General features: G+C 43.5%; 1 protein-coding gene across 2 annotated transcripts in view; it reads left to right on the top strand.

Moving 5' to 3' along the window:
- The first annotated feature begins 3920 nt into the window (after nucleotides 1-3920).
- The window catches only part of LOC147453468 (glycosyltransferase BC10-like), a 46748-nt gene continuing 26143 nt past the window's right edge, over nucleotides 3921-24525 (top strand). Inside the window, exon 1 of one of the 2 annotated variants that reach the window (XM_086515653.1) lies at nucleotides 3921-4653. In XM_086515653.1, the coding sequence (XP_086371779.1) occupies nucleotides 4084-4653 (570 nt within the window). In that variant the 5' untranslated portion in view covers nucleotides 3921-4083. The remainder of the gene's footprint in view (nucleotides 4654-24525) is intronic. The other variant, XM_086515654.1, reaches the window with a different exon arrangement.

The following is a 24525-nucleotide window of genomic DNA, read 5'->3' as shown; positions in this document are numbered from 1 at the left end:
ACTTAGTTAACTTGGTTCACTTCTGTAAGTTGACACCCTCAAAGAGTCTTTGTGCCCCATCCGCGTCACTTCCCTAAGTATTAACATTATGTTAGTGTCAGATAGCTATGCTATAGAAGTTCAATCGCGGTGACCCGCCAACATTGGGTCGTTGTTGCCGGGGACACAATCCTTAGGTGGTGAGTGACCTAGTCATATTCTTAGCCTTCTTTTGTAGAGATTTTATTACCCATTCCGTTTACACACCTTAGCAGTGATGCATCTAGACATGGGGTTTAGTGCTTGGTAGAGGCTAGAAGTAGAGAACTTGCTAAATCTACTCTCGAGAGGCAAAAAGAGTTGTGAGGGAGATACAAAAAACATTTCATTATTCAATTTCCTTTATGCTTTGAAAGTAATATTCCACATTCCATTTCAGTTTCAAATTGCACAGTTTTGTTGGTTTTTGTTCATAGATTCATTTCAGTACCTAGGAGTAGGGTAAGTAGTAACTACCACCATCAAATTTGGGCTAAAGTTCATGCCAAAAATTGTCAAAAACCATATTTTGGCAAAAGAGACCATAAATATGAAAAAGTCAAAAATTTGATGGTCAGAGCATAAAAGCTAATCAAAACTAAAAAAATTGGTGCAAAAGGGAATTAATAAACTCACAAGAAGAAAACTAAGCGATCCATGTACCTTTGATGCTGTTTGACCAAAAACTAAAACCACTTGACAGAGGGCACTTCCACGTAATAGAAGCCAAAATTTGGAGTTAAATTGACATAAAAAACACACTCAAAACAAGGAAATTAGACAAAACCCACAAAAGTTTGGAAAGTTGACCAAGATTTACGGTTTTTTAACTTTGAGTGATCCAAATTCAAAAAGATTTGGGAATTAGCATCCACAAGGGATAGACAACCACATGACCAAGTTTCATCCCAAAATATTATTGAAAATGGATCGCGATCCATGTATCTTTTCATGAATTTTGGCTAAGATTTAAGCAGCAAGTAGCTGAGATTATTTGAAACACTTTCCCAAAACACACATTAGCAAAAGGTTGAAAAAAGTTGACCAAAAGAGCAAAACATCAGAACTAGTCAAAAACCACAAAGCAGGCACAAAATTTCACGTTTGATTAGCAAAAAATGACCCAAATCCAATTTTTTTTTGGGAGTAGGCTATTGGAAACATAAGTAGCTAGTAGGCCAAATTCCAAGTTCAAATCTGATGAAACATTGATCGCGATCCATGTTGCACCTTCTCAGGTCGGTAAATAACCGTGATACCTCTGTTTTGTAGAATATCATTTGAGTTTGACCTTTTTTACATTGACTAAATAAAGTCCCATTTTTTGGGAGTATTATGCCGTTTTTAACTTAGCTTATTAGGAAGGTTTTTTAAAAAATACCCCCTGTTCATTTTTAGCATCTTACTAACAACACACATGATTGTTTGTACAATTTGAAGTTGTTGATAACACTCTTATCCCTTGGAAATATTGGGTATTTTAATACCTAATTGACTCCACACTTGCTCATGAGGTGGCAGGCCGCCGAACTGACTCTGTACTGCATAACTATGTATAACAAGTTTTTTTTGCACTAGCTTAAAAATGTGGTCTCATGTTTTTGAAACTATGTACCATTATTGGTTTAGCATAAACATGAGTATACTGGGTTGTTTTCCCATGAAATGTGTGTAGGGGACGAATTCACTTTCTTACCTAGAAGGTTGTCAATTGTCATTGCACTATGCCACTACCAATAGGAATTAGGATCTGGTTACATGTTGAGCTGGTGAGTATTTGATATTTTGGTTGTTGAGTTTATGCTACCTTGGTCACATGTTAGGTCATTTTATTTGGTTTCATGCATTATATACTAGGATTTGTACATAGGCCGAGCAGGCTACTAAAATGGTTTTTTCTTAGATTCTTGTGTTATGTCGGGAATGTGCTACTAGCTACCTAAAAGGTTTTTCTTGGATATTGTGTTCTGTCCAAATTATGGATGGGATACTACATTCCGTTTTTAGGTTATAATTGAAAAAGAGAAAAATAGAGGCTTGTTACCTCATTCACTTGATGGATTTTGATAAATTCTTAGATATAGAAGTTCAGGGCTATATTTTTTGACATTCAATAGAAAAAATGGGACTAAGTTGGGGGTAAGACACTTGGATCAGAAGGGGTGGTGGCCTTCTGATCATAATTGTATGTATTTAAATACTTAAGGCCTTATAAAAGATTGGGTACAAAATAACCTTATCTATAACTACAATAAAACACTTGGATCTCGAAGAGTGACGACCTTTTTTTATCTCAAGTTATACAATGAACTTAAAAAGAACAAAATTACACCTTACATTTGGCAAAACTAGAATTCGTGATTACTTTGGACTATGGTTTTAAGTTTAAAAGATTGGACATGGATAACAACTGATATAGTCTATTGACACCTGTAAAACACATTCAAGGCTAACATATTTGTTGTCTTGTTTGAATGGATGCAGGTGAGGACTCTATCATTTCTTGGGATCTCTTTGGCTTTGCTGTTGTCCATCCTTCATGTACCAAACTAATCCCACTTTTTGAAGCAGACAATATAAAAGTTCCTTTCTACTTTTACACCAGAATGAAACCTCATTCTATTATAATGTACAAAAATAATTCTAAGATTGAGTTGTTTTTGTGCTATCCTTGGTCACTTGTCTAAAGCCAGCTGTCTTTTGAATGGTTTGGTTCTTTTGTGCTTATATATTTAAGTAAAACACACACACACACACACACACACACACACACACACACACACACACACATGAGAATAGAAGTATCAACGTTGTAGGAGCAATCCCAAGAGGATGAGTCTTGAACTCAAGATGTGATAGTCAAGAGGGAAATGGGTTAATCAAACTACCACACAAGGGTCATAGAATGGTTATTCCTAGGTCATAGAGTTCATTTCTAGGTCACACTAGAAAAGGTGCAACACAGACAATTTGCGGAAGTTCACACCTACTTTGCATCCAGTTTACATACACGTTCACAACCGCTCTGTTCATGCATTTTGACCCCATCTTTACATTGAGATCAATAGTTAAGGTTTTGCAACGTGGGCCGCCTAATTTCAAACATAAATCCTCAAAATGAGATGGGAGAAGCCTCATCTACATCTCACACGAACATGGCAAGGAATGGGATCTTCGGTGAGATGGTTGAGCACTGTGGATTTAGAACAAAATAAACTCAAACAAAATTGGGGTTGCTTGGGGGCCTTGGATCCCAGATATAGCTCAGGAGGGAGTTGGGCCAAAAAGCATGAAGGTCAAAGGAGAGCATTGACTACAGTAACTGGTTGGAAGTCGCTAGATTTTAATCAGACGGTCGGATGCAAGCAGTTATTACGGTAATAGTACAAATTATGTCTCTAATGTTTTGTTGTAAAAATGCCTTGTGTATGATGAAAATAGTCGGTGATAGTCATATTATTTCTCTTCTTTTTTTTAGATAGAGAGAGAGAGAGAGAGAGAGAGAGAGAGAGAGAGAGAAAGAGAGAGAGATTTAAGCATCTTCTATTACTTATTAGCGCTCTTCCTAGTGGACATACATGGTAGCTCTTGGTTTGGCAAGTCTCTATCATCTGCAAAAAATACGATGTCAATATGATGCAACCCTTTCCCTCATTCAACTAGCAAGATTTCCTTACCACCTTGTCTTGAGCAGGCACAAGCTCAAAAGAGATTGAAATTTGCGACAAACAAATTATGACCTTCTAAACATCTGTTAGATTTTTTCAAACAATAATCCAAAATGGAAAGGAGTCGCATCTTCTCCTCTTTGTGAACTAAGTTGTTCAATTGATCTATAGTTAAGTTTCCAAAAGAACATATTTTTGCTAGCAATGGTGACATGTATAAGGACGACTAGATTTGTATGCTTTCTACATGTGGCGCAATCGATCAAGAGCTTGCGCTCAAGGAAGAACCCCCGACTCGCCTCCTCCCGACCTTTTCCCTTGCTCTTCCTCCTCACGTATGATTTGGCTTCGCCTCAGAGCTTGTCTTCCCACCCGAAGACAAGCACCATAATTGCAAATGAGGTCTTCTTCAACAGCTTCATTACCCACCATAACCGCAGTGGAAGAGAGCGCCGCCCATCTGCTTCGTGAAGTGGGCAGATCATCGAAGCGTGAATGGCCCAACAAGCTTCTCAGGATGTTCCTCTTTATTCTCCTCATTCCTGGGCTTGTCGTTGGGCTGATCTTTTTAGCGCAGATGTCCAGATACACCACACCAGGTACAAGTTTCTTCCCAAATTCCTTGTCTCTGTGTAGAGATGGCCTTAATAGGAATCTGGCGCAGCCCACTCATTGGGTTAAGCCCGAGTCTTGGCTTCAAGGGCTTCCTATACACCACAATATGTCAGATGCAGAGCTTCTTTGGCTAGCTTCCATGGCCCCTCGGCGCAAAGGGATGCCCCTTCACAGGGTACCCAAGGTGGCATTTATGTTCCTGACACGTGGGCCGCTGCCTCTTGCACCACTTTGGGAGCGTTTTTTCAAGGGAAATGAAGGCCTGTACTCAATTTATGTGCATACACATCCTGGCTTCAAACTTGATGTACCTTCCTCCTCTGTCTTTTACCGCCGCCAAATTCCAAGCAAGGTGAGTTCTCCATCCCTTCTATTTGACATGAAAAGATCAAAATAAGTGAGGATTGGGTAAATGTGCAATCTTGTTTTAAGTCAGTATTAAAGTGGGAGAGGCATGCTAGTTGGTTTTAGCTAGGCAAGAGCCCAATTGTGAATTGTTGTCGTCCTCTAGGGTGAAACTAGTTGCAATATATGAATTTATGTAGTGATGAGTCGTTTTAGCTTTATGATGATAATAGTGTCTAGCTCTTCCACACTTGTGATGACTCAATTGAAGAGGCTTGGTCGTGTTGTATGCAATTCCCCTCTTGCCGCCTCCCTCTTCACCCCTCGTACTACAGTGTTCCCCAATGGATGTATTGGTTACTTCCGTTGATGTGTCCTGTGTTTGAGCTGCTTAGGCAGTCAATTGGCCGATTTTTCCATGTGGCAGTTGATGAGGGACTTCCTGGGGCTGATATGTTGGCTACTTGTAGGGTGTGGTTGCAGACATGTTGACGTGTTCCGTGCTTAAGCTGCTTGGACGGTCCATTGGCTGATTTTGCCGTGGAGCGGGACTAGTTTTAATCTTTCTCTCTCTTTTGCTATGATGTGGAGGGGGATGAGGGTGTGGCTCTCCCCAAATAACCATAAAGCATAACCCCTCGCATATGCTTTTGCTGCCATGTTTGGAGGTTTTTGGTACATGGCCAAGGATGAGCTTTAGACACTTTGGTCATGATGGATCATGAGCTGAGAGTGGTTGGTATCGACTTGATGTGTTTGTGTTTCTTGTTGTCGGTGGACTTATTGTTTGGGAAAGTGGAGTCTTGGATGTGGAGGTGTCCATGAGCTTTAATTTACAGGTATTGCGGTCATAAGTGATAGGTACATGAAGATTTGTTGACAGTTGCATTATCTGTCGGTATTCTGGGTGCTAGGGTGATTATAGTAGCTTCTATTTTGACTATTTTGTTAATTGGGTCTATGACTTGCAGAGGGGGTGCTAAAGTTATGCATATGAATGTGCAATTCTTAGTGCATTTATTTAACATGGTTTTAAGAGGGTCTTTCCCCCTTTTGACACGATTTATTGAAGTTATGTAGGGCAAATTCAGTTCCTCCCCTCCCCCCCCCCCCCCGCCCTTTCTCTCTCTTACTCATGCATGATTATGCTCGTGAGTGTCTTGCGTGTATGCTTCCACATTGTGCTACTGTGACATGGTGTTGGATGCTTGATTGTCATTCGGGGGGAGTAGTGAGGAGATGTCCAAGAGAAGAAGGCGCTATATGCTCCAAGAGATGTGTTCTTTTGCTTGCATTAAAGGATCCGCATTGTGGCAAAGAGTGTGACATGATCTGCTTCTGCATTGTGCTATTCTGAAATGATATCAGACGCTTGATTGTGATTCTGAAGGGAGATGCCCAAGCACAACAAGCTCCAAGAGATATGCTCTTGTGCTTGCGACAAAGCATTCGTAGTTGTGGAGAGAGTGTGGTACACAGAGACAATCGAATGAAGTTTTGGACCTTTGAGACCATGGATACCAGCCAGCCTTTTATTTTATCAAGCTAAGATTCGTGGTGACCAACTTCCTGCTTGCGGGTGAACCTACTGTTTCACACTGGCCATACAATGTCTGGCCATTTGCAACTTCAAAAAGAGGTCTCAAAAATTAAACGAAAATCATCGGAAAGAAACCAACAACTAAGGTTAGCAATTGCGACGTCCTCGTGACATACCCCCCTCTTGAAATCGCAAACGTCCTCGATTGCATACCAAAAATACATGCCTTTATGATCTTGTGTTGTCAACACTCTTTTACCATCTCATGTATCCGCAAGAAAGATGATAAGACATAGATACAAATGACTTAATGAGACCTTCATACTTTTGTCATTTCCATCTATGATAGAAGTGAACATTATACGTTTAACACTTAAAGAACGATGCACACTTCTATTACATTGAATCCATATGTATACTTGATGTACTAGGCTATAGCTCTATCATTACCCCTCCTTTGCACACGTTGTGTTGGGGCATACGTAGGTTGTAACCCAAAGGCCTCAAGGTAAAGTTGCAATACATTTGGTGACTCTGACAGTACATGCTCTTCCATCCACTTTGCATCCATAGGTGGATAGTTCTTGAACTTCACTAAATAGCGTCTTGCAACCTGTCCCTCAACTTTTCTTTCCTTATGTGTCAAAATCTGCTTAGGAACCAAGATTTCATCAAGTTCCTCAATTTTTGGCTGGTCCTCATCCGGCATATCTTCTAGCACATCATCCAGAAGGGTCTTAGAAGACTCACGTGAAACGCATTATGAATCTTCCAAGCGTCAGGCAATTTCAGCTTGTAAGCAACATCGCTGATCTTTTTCATCAGTAGCATAGTGTTCCTTCATGTCATCCAGCTCATGATGATAAGAATTGACACAGCTGAAATTTGTGGCTTCCTTGATAACGCGTCAACCACAACATTCTTCTTGCCTTCCACATGCATTATCTGGAATTGGAACATAGAGAGAATGTTTGCCCATCGCATATGCTTTTCGGATAGCTTTGACTGTGTCAAGAAATATCGCAAGGTCTGATGATCTGTTCGGACAACAAAATCAACACCTAATAGGTAGTGCTTCCAACTATAGTTCGCATGAATGGCGGCTAATAAATCTTTCTCATAGATTTGCATAGTCTTTTCTGGCCCTTGCAAGATTCTGCTCTCATAAGCTACTACCCGTCCATCTTGCATCAGCACCGCTCCGATGCTATTGCCACACTCTCACACTGGACCATAAATGACTTTCTGAGATCAGGTAGGATCTGAAGTCAACTTTTCCTTTAAGAGACTAAAAGCTGAAATCTCTTTTTGGGTCCATGTGAAAGTGACCTCTTCCTTTTGCAAAGCGTGAAGAGGTGAAACTATCTCTGCAAAATTCCTGATAAACCTTCTATAGTATGAGCACAATCCCAAGAAGCTTCGGACATCATGCATAGTCTTTAAGTCTGGCCATGTCTTAATAGCTTCAACCTTTGCGGGATCCATTTTGGACACCATCATTTGACACTATGTGGCCAAGAAAGTGGATCTCTTCCAAGAAGAATTCACTTTTCTTAGTGTCACGTGACACATCCAACCCTACGTGTCCGTGGACAAGCTACAGTATGATCAGGGTTCAGTTCCGTCTGGTCAGTCTAGAATAGGAAGTGATCTGGCACTTTTGTGAGTCTGTTCGCAGACCATGCATGTCCAGACACTTAGTGTAGATGCATATCCTCTGGTTGCACACAACATGATCATAAGCATTCTTATCAGAATCCTTCAAGGAAATTTTCCAGTGCATTTAACCTATATTCTCTATTTTTTGACATTTTTCACTTATTAATATAAGTGACTTTTGCTGGAAAGTAGGTAGGGCAAATTGAGTAAGCTTGTATATAAGCAAACCTAGGCTAGCACTAATTGGCAGAAGAGGTAGCAGGAGCACCTTGCTCAACACCTTCACCTAGCGTTTTTCATCAGCAAGTCACCCTCGCCATCAGATTCCAGCACTTGGCGTTTTCAGCCGCAGCATCATGGCCAAGTCTTCTCAGCCCTAGCGGTTTTCATCCAAGCACCTATCGCCACAGATCTCAGCCCTTTGGCGTTTTCAGCAGGCCATTATTGCCCTCTTTCCCTCACAACAGCAGCAGAATTTCAGCAATAAAGACCAGCAACCAGTGTTTTTCCATAGCGTTTTCAGCAGTAGCAGATTTCAGCCCCTGGCGTTTTTGGACAGCAGGACAAGAGCACCTATTTTCAACCCTTAGATCGGTCTCGTCATCCCCGTCGCCGACATCGACCTAGCCTAGACTTGCATCCACTTTGTACTAGTTTGTGCAATCAATAGTATACCACTCTCGCCAACGAGAGTGGGGCCTTCGGAGGAGGGTTTTACGTCTTTGGTGTTGTATTCTCTTCTCTCTCTATCTCTCAGTCTCATGCACTTTCACGCATAGTGTCCATTCACTTTGTTTGTGTCCATTGCACTCTCTCATTAAGAACGGAAGGCTCTCCCTTCCATAAGAACAAAAGGAACCTTGAGCACAGTTCGGAGCACTCATCTTGAGCAAAGTTCAAACATTCATTCCGCTGCACCTTACATTGGTATCAGAGCTTTGGCAGTGTTCTGTATCACTCAAGGAAAGAACCACAAGAACCACAGAATTTTGTTTGCTTGTTGCGGTCGCACGTAACCCAAGTCCTCTTGGGCGTGTTGATTCCTAATCATGTTTTTGAAGAGTGACAGGAAACCCAAGAAAGAAGGGCTTGTCCAGCCTCCCCTTGTGCCTCTTTTCACTCATTGAGAGCGGACCGTGCACTTAGCGGCCGGCCAATCGACGTGAGGTGGGAAAAAGCAACCTTTGTGTGAGTGCAAGGCTGCCTAGGGGTGCGCCCGCAGAAAAGAGCAGAACTCGGGTGAAGAGAAGATCCTTCTCTAACACAGATTGCAAGCTAAAGAAGAACCTCAAGAACCTCAAGACCCTCAAGAATCCCAAGAACCAAGACCCACAAGAACCCCAAGTTCCTCGTGAACTTAAGAATCCAAGACCACAAGAATCCACAAGAACCCAAGACGTCAGTGGATGGTCATCACTCGAAGCCGAATGGATACGTCGCTTGGAGGTGGTGAGCATGGGAGTGGCGAAGAAGAGTTTTCCTCACCAGGAGGTTTTTCCGACCCTTCCCAATCTACGCCAAAGATTGCACCGGATCCTATTGAAGCTTTCGATAAGAGGATGATGGACAGGAAGTTAGAAAGCGAAGAAAGAATAGCAGCCATCGACCGCAAATATGAAGAAAGAATGGCAGCCATAGCGTGTGAGAGCGAGCAAGCACGCTTGGAAGCCAAAGCAAGAGAAGCAAAATTTGATCGCGAGAACAAAGCAAGACTAGCAGAATTTGATCGCGAGAACAAAGCAAGAATGTAAGAGATGTTGCGACTCTTTTCTCAAGTGCAGGCACAGATGCAAGAGATTCGGGAAAAGGAGACTCTCTCAGTCTCTTCTTCTCCACAGCATGACACAGAGAATCTGCATGATGATACGCATGATGATTTGAATGATAAGGATGAGCATGATGATTTGGATGACACTGACAAGCATGATGATTTGCATGATCAAGATGTGATTTCTCACAAGCATGATGTGCATGAAGAGACACGATTGTTCACAAGGATGATGAGTTAGTTGATGCTTTTTCTAGCGAGGCTACCTCGTTGCAAATTCGATCAATCAGGAAGAACCGATCTTGGCTCTCGAGCCTAGGTCCAAAGAACCTTCACAGGAAGTACTATGTGTTCGAATGATTAGTCAGCACGCATTGTTCGAGTGTTTCATTCGTGATCGTTTCCTGTATTTTAGTCAGCGTCTTTATGTGATCCCTTTTCCTAGGCATGACATATTGTACGTTGAGCACGTTTCACTCATGAATGAGCACGAATGTATGCGGATTCTTCACGAAAAGCTGAAAAGTATGCATTTAAGGAAGTCACATTTCATGTCTCTTCCTTGGCACGACACAGATGTAGAAAGAGCATAAGAAAGTATGAGCATCAAGCATAGGCATTTCCATTGTGTTTTGCCACAGTTGATTGATTTAGAGCAGCACGACAAGATTAGATCTCATTGGTTGCGTGTGTGTGGTGAATGGTTTGGCACTCCGTCTCTATGTTCATCTACATTGCATGCACAGTTTGTTCGACAGACGAGATTTTTTCCAATCACTTTACATGGAATAAGTACGTTCATGGTTTTGTGTTGGAAATGGTTTCATGAATTTTCAACCATGGAGATTCGTGAAGAAGCAGGAAGCATGACTCTAGACGAAGTTGAAGCATTGAAGGAGCCCCATAAGACTTTGTGTCGCTTTCGACGCGGCCCAAAGAAGCAAGCGTTGTAGTCCTTTTTGAAGTTCAAGTACCGCACGACCCACACATCAGAGTGGGCCAGCGAAGAGTCCCTTCCAGGATTCCGGATGCTATTGGCGATCTTCCTCAACACCATACAGTTCGGTACTAGTACCTCACTTTGAAAAGGAGGGGATGTCACGTGACACATCCAACCCTATGTGTCCGTGGACAAGCTACAGCATGATCAGGGTTCAGTTCCGTCAAGTCAGTCTAGAATAGGAAGTGATCTGGCACTTTTGTGAGTCTGTTCGCAGACCGTGCATATCCAGACACTTAGTGTAGATGCATATCCTCTGGTTGCACACAACATGATCATAAGCATTCCCATCAGAATCCATCAGAATCCTTCAGGGGAATTTTCGAGTGCATTTAACCTTTTTTTCCTATTTTTGACATTTTTCACTTATTAATTTAAGTGACTTTTGTTGGAAAGTAGGTAGGGCAAATTGAGTAAGTTTGTATATAAGCAAACCTAGGCTAGCACTAATTGGCAGAAGAGGCAGCAGGAGCACCTTGCTCAACAGGCAACTTCTCAGCAAGATCCTTCCCTTGGTGGCGTTTTCCCTCCAAGCAAGACATCCCTTCACCTAGCGTTTTTCATTAGCAAGTCACCCTCGCCATCAGATTCCATGTCACAAAGTGATGACGTGGCGGACAGCAGAAACCCTAATTTCCAAAAATCGCGGAGGCGGATTATTAATTTTTTTTTTTTTTTTTTGGAAAATGATGAGCGACGCGAATTTTGCTTTTGCTTTTAAAAAAAAAAAAAAAGAGAAAAGACTCTCAAGAGAGAGAGAGAACTGATGCTTTTGATTTTAAAAGCTTTTGGGGCTCTGCTTTTGGGCATCCCTTGTAACCTTTAAATTAGTGGTGAGGGCCTCACTTCTCAGGGCATCTGGACGCAGAGTCTGAGAGTGAAACCCTAACCGCTCTCTTGTACTTTGATGATTGATTAATATAAAAAGAAATACCGAAAGGGGCGCCAGTCTTTGGGGCCAATATCTCTAGGCACGGAACTCCGCCGGGCCAGTGCAAATCTATTGTGATCTGTGAATTGTTTTGAAGTGGTTATTTGGTGCTGTCGCGGTTGATTCTTGACTTGGAGTGTCCAAGTTTGTTACAGTGGTATCAGAGCACGGCCGATTTCTCTTTTACAGGAAATCCGATCCCCGAATTTTTTTTCCGCGGCACCTATGGCTTCAGGCAATGATCAGTCGACTCCCTCTGCATCTGGAGATGCGGGCTGGGATCACAGCGAAGATTCAGACAGAGAGTATGGCCCGCCTCGGCCTACTCAGGCGGAGCAAAGAGAGATGGAGCGTCGTCAATTGATTGGCGATGCAACAAAGATGATGCTCAATTTTGCCAAGGACCCGAAGATGGCAAAATATATGAACCAGACCTCTTTGAAAAAGGTACACATGGAGTGACAGAGAACCACAACACCACTCCCGAAATCCGCTCTCAAGAAACCTTCTGCCTCCAAGAAATATACGGAGAAGGAACTGGAGAACGTGGTTGATGCACGGATTGCTCAGCTTTTTGACACGCAAAAGAAAGCCAAAAAGCACGGCAAAAAGCAGAAGAAAGGCACTGACTTCCCGGGATATTTGGGTCGTCGGTTGACATTTGACAAGGCAAAGAAACGGAAGAAGCGTGTTCGATTTGAAGGAGTACCCAGTTCTTCTTCTTCTTCTTTTGACAGTTCTTCTAGCTCCTCGGATTCGAGCGAAGAAGACAGAAAAGGTAAAAAGCGAAGCAAGAAGCAACGCTTTGGAAAGGGCAAGGCAAAGAAGGCTAAATCTCGCCCAGAGACTGATAGTTCTACTGAGGACTTGTCTACAGACAACTCAGATTCCGATGACGGAAAGTTTTATGCGAACAAGAAGAATTTTTACAAAGCCAACCAGTATGACTTTCTCGAAGATAAAAGCAAGAAAGTCCGAGAGTTTAAGGAAGGTGGCCACTCGATCAAGTTTGATACTTTTCAGGATACTCAGATGCTTCGAAGGCTTTGTCTTTTATACAGCAATTTGACATCGCTTTCGTGGGAGGACGCTATTCAGAGCACTCCAAGATTCGGAGAGCTGCCTCTTACTTTAAGGGGAATGCTCGTACTTGGTGGTCCACGCTTCTATTAAGCAAGACTGTGCCAGTTACATGGCTGAAATTCAAGAGGCTTTTTATTTCTTCTTGGTTGACTCAAGAGTTTGAGCGAGATATACGAGCAGCTTGGAACCATCTCCGGATGACCAAGAGCGATACAGTGAATTCTTACTGTGAAAGATTCTGGAGCTCTTTTCTACCCGCCTCTTCATTCAAGAAGATCTCGTTCAGAGAACAGATTGAGCGGTTTACCTTGGGTCTACCTACAGAGATCCGAGACCACTGCTTGGAACAGAAGTCAGCTTCTATTCAGGAGTTGATGAGTCATGCGAAGCGGGGCTTTGCCATTCACTCTGGCAGTCTGACCTACCCCACAGATGAGGCCATGACACAACGAGCCGAACAGACTTTTGGGAATGAAAGTAGAATGAAAAAGAGCAACCTAGAGAAAAAAAAAAAAGGATGCACGACCCAAGCTTACTCCTGAGGAGAGAGCTCGCTTCATCAGAGAGGGGAAGTGCTTTGGATGCGGGGAACATGGACATATTTCCGCGAAGTGCCCTGATACGGCACAGAAAGAACAGCATGATAAAAACGACGACAGGTCTGAGAGTTCGAGAGCAGCTGAGGAATGTGGCAGAAAAGGCAGATAGAAAAGCAGAACTGGTACCACATGGCGTGGGACCTGCATCGAATCTAATGAATGAAAGTACAAACTTTGCCGCTTTCGGGGCAAAGCGAAGGATCAGGAAGCTCTTTTGAAGGAGCCAAGGCCAACTTCTTTTCACTTGGAATTGGCGGCTCGATTTGGAACTACGCCCGACAGACTGACGCCACAGACGGAGGTAGTTCGACTGGCACCTGGATGGGATGTTGCCATTACACCGAGCATTGGCAAACTTCGTTTGCAATGACAGGGGTGTTCAGGGCACGTGAGTGACGTTCTACTCGGGATCCCTTGGTACCACAAGAACTACGCCGTGGTTGACTACCGGGCCGAGAAAGCGACTTTGATAAATGAAGGGCTTAGAGATTGTACTTGATGAACTTCAGTTTTCTTACTCATTCTTTTGGGAGAACTGAACGATGGATAAAGGTTGAATATGTTTTGACCTGAAGAAAAGAACGCCAAGATTTTTTTTTCTCCACGCTCATGCCGATTGCTTTTGAGAGGGCCTGAAGATCATACGATTGATTTGATATCTGGAAGCACGCCACCGAATCGGCCACCTTATCGTGTGAGCCGAGTACAGAATGAAGAGATTATGAACCAAGTGAAAGACCTCTTGGAAAAGGGTCTTGTCCAGCCTAGTACTTCACCGTATTGCTCTCCAGTATTGTTGGTTTTGAAGAAAGACGGATCTTGGAGAATGTGCATCGATTATAGCACTCTCAATGAAATCACCATCAAGAACAGATTTCCGATTCCTAGGATCGATGATATACTCGACAGGTTACAGGGATCCTCGTGCTTTAGCAGGATTGACTTGAAGAGTGGATATCATCAGATCAGGATAGCGCCAGGAGATGTCTACAAGACAGCTTTTCGGACGACTTTTGGGTTATTTGAGTTTTTGGTGATGCCTTTTGGCTTAACCAATGCTCCTGCGACATTTAATTGGATGATGAACAGGATTTTTCGAGAGTACAGGCTATTTGTTGGCACTTTCTTTGACGACATCTTTGTTTTCTCCAAGAATGAGGCAGAACACAGAGATCATCTGCTTCAAGTCTTTCAGGCATTACGAGATCACACGTTAGTGATTAATGCAAAGAAAAGTGAATTTTTTCCTACTAGAGATACACTTTTTGGGACACATTGTGTCAGCAGTAGAGACTATCCGTGATTGGCCCGATTTGAGGAATGTCCATGAAGTTAGAAGCTTCTTGGGACTGTGTTCGTACTACAGGCGGTTCATACGAAAGTTTGCAGAGGTTGCTTCCCCTTTGCATACCTTGACACAGAAAGGAGTACCTTTTTCGTGGGGACCCACAGAGGTGACTGCCTTTCGGACATTGAAAGAGAAATTGACTACGGGACCAGATTTGACTTTGCCGGACTTGCAGAAGTCATTTGAAGTATATTGTGATGCTTGTGGTCGTAGTCTGGGTGCGGTCTTGATGCAAGAAGGCCATGTCATAGCTTACGAGAGCCGTTTGTTCTCTAGGCCGGAGATGACAGCACAGATCTATGGGAAAGAGCTTTTGGCGGTTATCCATGCTCTTACTCAGTGGCGGCATTACCTACTCGGAGCGGATTTTACTGTCTTTACAGACCATCAGAGTTTGCGCTACTTCTTGTCACAGAAGCAGCTTTCGGAAAAGCAGATGCGGTGGGTGAACATCTTGTCACAGTTCCACTTCCAGATTGTCCATGTGCAGGGACAAAAGAATGTGGTGGCAGATGCTTTGTCTCGAAAACCATTGGTTTTGGCTATTTCCGCGATACATCATAGGAGCTTCGAGGATATGGTCGATCAGTGTGTCACAGATACAGATTTTGCAGATATTTTCACACGGATACGGGATGGGGAGACAGTAGCTGGATACTCCCTTCGGGAAGGCTACTTGATGAAAAAGACTATGTTGTGCGTTACACAGCCGTTGGGGGAAAAGGTTATGACTGATTGCCACTGTCCACCTTTTACGGGTCACCGCAGCATTGCTACCACCATGAAAGGGGTAGAGAGAGATTTCTTTTGGCGGAGACTGAAGAAGGATGTGGAAGAGTTTGTGCGCAGTTGCTTGGTATGCCAGAAGGTCAAGTTTGACAGGCATAAGGCACAGGGATTGTTACAGCCTTTACCCATACCCACCCGCCCCTGGGAAAATATTGAAATGGATTTCATTTTTTTTGATCTCCGGAGAATACAGAATGATCACGATGATTTTCCGATTACATGGCACGCCTGAGACGATTGTCTCCGACAGAGACCCCAGATTTATGAGTTTGTTTTGGAAGGCAATTTGGGAGAACATTGGCACGCGGTTGCAGTTCTCGTCATCGTTCCACTTGCAGACTGACGGGCAATCTGAGATTGCCAATTCAGTGATTTTAGATATAGTATCTCGCATCAAAAGACTCAATGGGAAAAGAACTTACCTTTGGTGGAATTTGCCTACAAAAACACGATACACTCTTCGACGGGGAAGACGCCATGTGAGATTGTTGAAACTGCTGCGAAGGTTCCATCCTTCCTGAGCACGAAAGATTAGAAATTTGAAGCGGATGAATATTCGCGAGATTTGGATACGGCTTTTGCCAAGGTTCGCGAGACTTTGCAGGAGTCTCAAGAACGACAGAAAAAGGCAGCGGATCGCCATCGTTGCGACTGGAAACTGAAGGAGGATGATTGGGTGCTCTTACTTTTGAGAAGGCACGCCTAAGAAAGAAAAAGGGAAAGGAGAGGCTTTTTCCAAAGCTTAGTATGTGATACTACGGACCTTTCCAGATTACTGACAGGATAAATGATGTCTCCTTCCGATTGGAACTGCCAGATACTTGGAGGATTCACAATGCATTGCATGTGAGTCTCTTGAAACCTGTTAAGGGTGATGCGCCGGATGATGGGGAGCCTGATGAGCAACCCAAAGTGAAAGAAAACGAGGAGATCCTTGTTCCTGAACAGATTTTGGCACATAATGATACGAAGAAAGGTAAAGTCCGAAGGCGGTTCTTGGTTAAGTTCAAGAACTTTCCTGCATTTGATGCGAAGTGGATGGAGGAGGAGAACCTAGCGGATACTCCTCGGATTGTGAAACTTTACCTCGATGTTTTGGTTTAGCATAGTCTACTCCAAACGGAACCCAGAATTCAGCTTGGCCGGAGATCTGGTGCAGTGGGATGCACAAGAGGGGAGTCACTCCACTCCTTTGTCAACAGATGCCTCGATTTTGATACTAAAGACATTGATGTCTCTTTGAGCTTCAGGGATACTGAGAGCTGACAGTATTCTGCTGGATGACTTTATGAAATGGAATTCCTGATTATGATACTGATTTGTTCTTGACTTCTTGTGAGTGCAGGAACTGATAGACGAAATGACTGCAGCATTTTGGTCTACTTGATCTCGATTAGACATGGTTGCAATAGGGGTTAGTCAATCGGACATCGATGAGGTCCCGATTGGACCTAGATGTGATTGCTAGCTACATTGCCGATAAATCATGGTCTAAGATCCGAATGAATGTTGAATGTGATGTGATGTCCTATGATGTCTGGTGATGTCCTGTGATGTCGTGTGATGTGACTGTCGATTTTGTACGTGTGCTAGATGTGTGTTCCTAGTACGTAGGTACTAACAGTCAGTGTCTGCTAAGACGGTTTATGGCTTTTGTCGGTTTTGCAGGCGTAATCGCGGTCGATTACAATGCTTTCAAGAGGGGGGTATGTCACAAAGTGATGACGTGGCGGACAGCAGAAACCCTAATTTCTGCCAGAAACCCTAAAATTCCTGCAAACCCTAATTTCTGCCAGAAACCCTAATTTCCGGAAATCGCGGAGGCGGATTATTAATAAAAAATAAAATAAATTTTTTTTTTTTGGAAAATGATGAGCGACGCGAATTTTGCTTTTGCTTTTTTTTATAAAAAAAAAGAGAAAAGACTCTCAAGAGAGAGAGAGAACTGATGCTTTTGATTTTAAAAGCTTTTGGGGCTCTGCTTTTGGGCATCCCTTGTAACCTTTAAATTAGTGGTGAGGGCCTCACTTCTCAGGGCATCTGGACGCAGTCTGAGAGTGATACCCTAACCGCTCTCTTGTACTTTGATGATTGATTAATATAAAAAGAAATACCGAAAGGGGCGCCAGTCTTTGGGGCCAATATCTCTAGGCACGGAACTCCGCCGGGCCAGTGCAAATCTATTGTGATCTGTGAATTGTTTTGAAGTGGTTATTTGGTGCTGTCGCGGTTGATTCTTGACTTGGAGTGTCCAAGTTTGTTACATTCCAGCACTTGGCGTTTTCAGCCATAGCATCATCGCCAAGTCTTCTAAGTCCTAGCGTTTTTCATCCAAGCACCTCTCGCCACAGATCTCAACCCTTTGGCGTTTTCAGCAGACCATTATCGGCCTCTTTCCCTAGCATTTTCAGCCTCACAACAGCAGCAGAATTTCAGCAATAAAGACCAGCAAACCAGCGTTTTTCCATAGCGTTTTCAGCAGTAGCAGATTTCAGACCCTGGCGTTTTTGGACAGCAGGACAAGAGCACCTATTTTCAGCCCTTAGATCGGTCTCGTCATCCCCGTCGTCGACATCTACCTAGCCTAGACTTGCATCAGTCACATGCATCCACTTTGTACCAGTTTGTGCAATCAATAGTTGGAGGAGGGTTTTACGTCTCTGGTGTCGTATTCTCTTCTCTCTCTATCTCTCAGTCTCATGCACTTTCATGCACAGTGTCCATTCACTTTGTTTGTGTCCATTGCACTCTCTCACTAAGAATGGAAGGCTCTTCCTTCCATAAGAACAAAAGGAACCTTGAGCACAGTTCGGAGCACTCATCTTGAGCAAAGTTCAAACATTCATTCTGCTGCACCTTACACTTAGGATTGACAAGTAATCTGTGACTGCGCAGCTCTTCGAACACAATGGTCAAGTGACGCCTATGTAACAAACTTGGACACTCCAAGTCAAGATTCTACCGCAACACGATAGGAATTTACTTCAAAACAGTTCACAGTTCACAATTGATTCAACACGGCCTAGCGGAGTTCCGTGCCTAGAGATTTTGGCCCCAAAGACTGGCGCCCCTTTCGGTATTTCTTTTTGTATTAATTTGCAACTCAAAGTACAAGGGAGTGGGAGGCTGTCACTCTCAGACTGTGCGTCTAGATGCTCTGAGAAGTGGGAGGCCTGTCCACACTTATAAAGGTTTTACAAGGGATGCCAAAAGCAGAGCCCCAAAAGTTGTAAATCAAAAGCACTTAAAAAATAAAGGCAATTCCTCTCAAGCCTTGGTAAATGAAGCAACTCCAAAATAAAGCAAGTTTTTGCGTAGGATTTCCAGCCCTTTTTGTGTAGAAAAAGCAAGCCCTTCTTGCATAGAAGCCTCCGTACAATTGCCCGCAAAAGGCGTCGTGAATTGCGGAAATGTCCGTACGACAGTGCCATGTCAGCATCCAACGGAAATTCCGGGAGCTGCCCTTGCAAGAGAGAGTATGTGTGTCCGGTCTGTGACTCTAGGGTTATGCCACGTCATTGGGTTGTGACATTACCCCCCTCTTGAAAGCATTGTAATCACCCTCGATTACGCCTGCAAAACAGATAGAGGCCATAAACTGTCTTAGCAGACATTGACTGTTAGTACCGACGCACTAGGAGCACACATCTAGCACATATACCAATAGACAGTCTGTCACAAAGTGATGACGTGGCTACTGATAGAGCAGAAAAACCCTAAATTCTGCCAAGAACCCTAAAAATCCTGCAAACCCTAATTTTTGCAAAAAACCCTAATTTTAGAGAATCCTAATTTCCTACAAACCCTAACTGCTGGCTGGAAACCCTAAATTGGCGCCAGTGCCACGTGGCAGTAGCTCCGGATTTTGTGGTGTGAATCCCGAAGATGGGAAAAAGCATCACCGACGCTATTTTGGTTGCTTTTTGGCTTTGCAAGGAAATTGGAAGAGAGAGAAAGAGAACTTACTTTATTTGATTTGCTCTCATTTGAGAGAGAGAGAGTGAGACTGCTTTTGCTTTCAAGCTTTTGGGGCTCTGCTTTTGGGTATCCCTTGTAACCTTTTTATATGCGGTGAGGGCCTCATTGCTCAGAGCATCTGGATGCAGAGTCTGAGAGTGAAACCCTAACCGCTCTCTTGTACTTTGATGATTGATTAATACATAAAGAAATACCGAAAGGGGCGCTAGTCTTTGGGGCCAATACCTCTAGGCACGGAACTTCGCCGGGCCAGAGCGAATCTATTGTGATCTGTGAATTGTTTTGAAGTGGTTATTTGGTGCTGTCGCGATTGATTCTTGATTTGGAGTGTCCAAGTCTGTTACAAGTCACATCACACGACATCACTTGACACCACAGGACATCAGATGACAAATCACATTCACAAATTCATTCGGATCTCAGACCATGATTTATCGGCAACGTATTTAGCAATCGCATCTAGATCCACTCGGGACCTCACAGATGCCCTATTGACTAATTCTTATTGAACCGTGTCTATCGAGATCTTTCAGACCAAAATGCTGCAGTCATTTCGTCTATCAGTTCGTGCACTTAAACAAGTCAAGAACTAATCAATATCATATTATCAGGAATTCCAGTTCATTAAGTCATACAATAGAATACTGTCAGCTCACAGTATCCCTGAAACTCAAAGAGACATCAGTGACTTTAATATAAAAAATCAAGGCAATGTGTTGACAAAGGAGCGGAGCAACTCCCCTCTTGTGCATACCTGCTGCACCAGATTCCGCCCAAGCTAAGTTCGGGGTTCCATTTAGAATAGACTATGCTAATCCAAATGCTTCAAGGTAAAGATTCACAATCTGAGGAGTATCTGCTAGGCCCTCCTCCATCCACTTCGCATCCATTGCAGGATAGTTCTTGAGTTTAACCAAGAACCGCCTTATCACTTTACCCTTAATCTTTCTGTCTTTATGTGCCAATATCTGTTCTGGAACAAGGATCTCTTCGTTTTCTTCCACTTCGGGTTGCTCATCAGGCTCCCCCATCTTCGGGCACATCGCCTTTAAAAGGCTTCAAGAGACTCACATGAAAAGCATTGTGAATTCTCCAAGTTTCGGGTAGCTTCAGTCTAAAGGTCCGTAGTATTGCATACTAAGCTTTGGAAAAAGCCTCTTCTTTCCCTTTTTCTTTCTCAGGCGTGCCGTAAGAGCATCCAATCGTTCTCCTTCAATTGCAAATCGCGACGATGGCGATCTGTTGCCTTTTTCTATCTTTCTTTAGATCTTTGCAAAGCCTCGCGGACCTTGGGAAAAGCCGTGTCCAAGTCACGGGTGTACTCATCGCCTTCAAAAATCTTATCTTTCGTGCTTAGGAAGGGTGGAACCTTCATAGCACCTTCAATAATCTCAAATGGCACCTTCCCCGTCGAAGAGTGTATCGTGTTATTGTAGACAAATTCCACCAAAGGTGAATACTTTTCCCATTGAGTCTTTTGATCCGAGATGTAAGACTTCGATAAATCTAGTACCACTGAATTGGCAATCTCAGATTGCCCGTCAGTCTGTGGGTGAAAAGATGACGAGAACTGCAACCGCGTGCCAATGTTCTTCCAAATTGCCTTCCAAAACAAACTCGTGAATTTGGGGTCGCTGTCGGAGACAATCGTCTCAGGCATACCATGTAATCTGAAGATCTGGGCCACAAACAGTCTCTCTAAGTGATCCGGCTTGACTGTTTTCTTCACTGCAATGAAATGAGCTTGCTTGCTAAATTTGTCAATGACAGTCCAGATACCATCGTGACCACTGTGTGTTCTCGGGAAATCAAAAATAAAATCCATTGCAATACTTTCCCAGGGGCGGGTGGGTATGGGTAAAGGCTGTAACAATCCCTGTGCTTTATGCCTGTCAAACTTGACCTTCTGGCATATCAAGCAACTGCGTACAAAATTGTCCAGGTCCTTCTTGAGTCTCGACCAAAAGAAGTATCTCTCCACACCTTTCCAGGTGGTAGCTATGCCGCGGTGACCCGTAAAAGGTGGACAGTGGCATTCGGTCATAACCTTTTCCCTCAACGGCTGTGTAACGCACAACATCGTTTTCCTCATCAAGTAGCCATTCGAATGGAATATCCCGCTACTATCTCCCCATTCTGTATCCGAGTGAAAATATCTGCAAAATCTGTATCTGTGGCATACTGATCGACCATATCCTCAAAGCTCCAATGATGTATCGCTGAAATGGCCAGAACCAACGGCTATCGGGACAAAGTATCGGCCACCAAATTCTTCTGTCCCTGCACATGGACAATTCGGAAGTGAAACTGTGACAAGATGTCGCCCACCGCATCTGCTTTTCCGGTAGCTGCTTCTGTGACAAGAAGTAGCGTAAACTCGGATGGTCTGTGAAAGTAAAATCCGCTCCGAGTAGGTAATGTCGCCACTGAGTAAGAGCATGGATAACCGCCAAAAGCTCTTTCTCATAAATCTGTGTTGTCAATTCCGGCCTTGAGAACAATCGGCTCTCGTAGGCAATGACATGGCCTTCTTGCATTAAGACCGCACCCAGACTACGATCACAAGCATCACAGTATACTTCAAATGACTTCTAAAAATCCGGCAAAGTCAAAACTGGTCCTGTAGTCAATTTCTCTTTCAATGTCTGAAAGGCATTCACCTCTGTGGGTCCCCACGAGAAAGGGACTCCTTTCTGTGTCAAGATATGCAAAGGGAAGCAACCTCTGCAAACTTTCTAATGAACCGCCTGTGTACGAACACAAGCCCAAGAAGCTTCTAACTTCATGACATTCTTCAAGCAAGGCCAATCATGGATAGTCTCTATCTTGGCCAGGTCCATCTGCACCCCTGCTGCTGAGACAATGTGTCCCAAAAACTTTCTATCTTTTGTGGTGCGTATGCCCTATCAACTACCTCATTTGTGCTAATTTTTTCGATTTCATGCTTCTTTTAGTGCTAGGCTTCATTATGGCTGAATCTGCCCTTGATCTCTAGAGTCATGACAGAAACTCAGTACGCTGAACTTTGTGTTGATGTATGCTCATGTGTGTGTGCGTGTGGTGTGTGTTGTGCTGGGGAGCATATGTTAGTACCTAGTTCTACACCCACTATTGGGCACTGACGACGTTAGTGGGGATGTCGTGGTATTTAGTCAATACTATGCATGATGGAGCTGATGGTTTATCGTCTTGTGGGTGACTACCATGGGTCTATACCTTGCACTTTCCTTCAAGGGTGAATCTGGGCTTATCCTGGATTCATCTAGGTATATATATATATATGTATGTATCTCGGGTAGGAAAAATTCACTTTTCTTCGTATTAATCACCAACTTGTGATCTCATAATGCCTGAAAGACCTGTAGCAGATGTTCTCTATGTTCTGCCATGTTCTCTATGTTCTGCCTCATCCTTGGAGAAAACAATGATATCGTCAAAGAAAGTGTCAACAAATAGTTTGTACTCTCGAAAAATCATGTCCATCATCCGGTTAAATGTCGCAGGAGCATTGGTTAGGCCAAAAGGAATCACCAAAAATTCAAATAACCCAAAAGTCATCCGAAAAGCTGTCTTGTAGACATCTCTCGGCGCGATTCGGATTTGATGATATCCGCTCTTCAGGTCGATCCTACTAAAACACGAGGATTCCTGTAGTCAGTCAAGAATATCATTGATCCTAGGAATCATAAATCTGTTCTTGATGGTGATTTTGTTGAGAGCTCTATAATCGATGCACATTTTCCAAGATCCGTCTTTCTTCAAAACCAACAACACTGGAGACCAGTACGGTGAAGTACTAGGCTGGACAAGACCCTTTTTCAAGAGGTCTTTCACTTGGTTCATAATTTCTTCGTTCTGGGCTCGACTTACACGGTAAGGTGGTCGGTTCGGTGGTGTGCTTCCAGGTATCAGATCAATGGTATGATCCTTAGGACAAGCTGGTGGTAACTCGCCTGGCAGGCCCTTTGAAAAGCAATCGGCATGAGTGTGGAGAAAATCTTGGTGCTCTTTATCAAGTTCAGACATATTTGTCCTATTCTCATCATTCAACTCTCTCAAAAAGATCGAGTAAACAAACAAACTGGATTTCATTAATTTTGAAACGGCCGAAGCCGATACAATAGGGATCGACTCGCCCTTAAGTTTTACATCAAGTACAATGGTTCAGCCCTTCTCTGTAGTCTAAGTCGCTTTTCTCACCTGATAGTCGACAACGGCGTTGTTCTTATGGTACTAGGGAATTCCCAAGAGGACATCACAACCTTCCAAGGGCATTATGTAGAAGTCCATGCCCCAAATACCCCTGACAATGGAACCGAAGTTTGCTAATGACAGGTGTAATGGCTACGTCCCCGCTGGGTGCCGCTAGAACTGCCTCTGCTAGTGGTCCCATCCGATCGGGGATCTTGAGCCACGTCGCCAGGTGAAATGAAGTTGGCCTTGGCTCCTCCATCAAAGAAAATCAGGGCTTCTTGGTCTTTCACTTTGCCCCAAGCTTGGCAAAGTCCTGTACTCTCGTCAATCGTGCTTGGGTCAGTACCCATGCAATCTGGAACTAGTCCTGCTTTCATCTTGCCTTTTGTCCATGTTCCTCAGCTGCTTTCCAACCGTCAGGCCTGTCTTCATCCTTGTCGTTCTGTTCTTTCGGTGCCTTTTTAGCACTTCGCGGAGATGTGCCCAGTTTCCTCGCATCCAAAGCATTTCCCCTCTTTGATGTAGAGAGCTCTCTCTTGAAGAGTGAGCTTGGGTCGTGTGTCCTTTTCTTTCTTTTCTGGGTTGCTTGTCACGAGGACGTGGCAACTGCTAACCTTACTTGCAATTTCCCCGCATTGGGCTTCCTGCTTAAAAATCTCTCAACTGGTGCATGAGTTGACTTTGCAGCAGAGTAATAAAATCTTCCCCTTGTCATTCTGAAGCTAATGACGCGAATAGATTTCATGGCCCAAAATAGCAGTTCCCTAAATTTTAGGAGATGCTTCCGTTGGGATCCCATTGGTCATCTGACCATCAATGCCCACTGGAACCGCATCCAAAAGTGCAATGTAACCGAGCTGTTGGGTACTTTCCTTTGGTGACCCCATCTTGACATTATGCCTTTATTGAGTTCACTTCCTAGTATCCACCAACTTGCTAAGTGCGACGGGGGGACCTACATGATCTTGAACTGAGCCTAGACATCCTTTT

This window comes from Adiantum capillus-veneris, chromosome 7 (genome assembly GCF_014529385.1).
Source record: "Adiantum capillus-veneris isolate H3 chromosome 7, ASM1452938v2, whole genome shotgun sequence".
Classification (NCBI taxonomy): domain Eukaryota; kingdom Viridiplantae; phylum Streptophyta; class Polypodiopsida; order Polypodiales; family Pteridaceae; genus Adiantum; species Adiantum capillus-veneris.
Note: the sequence above shows the minus strand (reverse complement) of the source record. Positions and strands in the feature narration are given on the sequence as shown.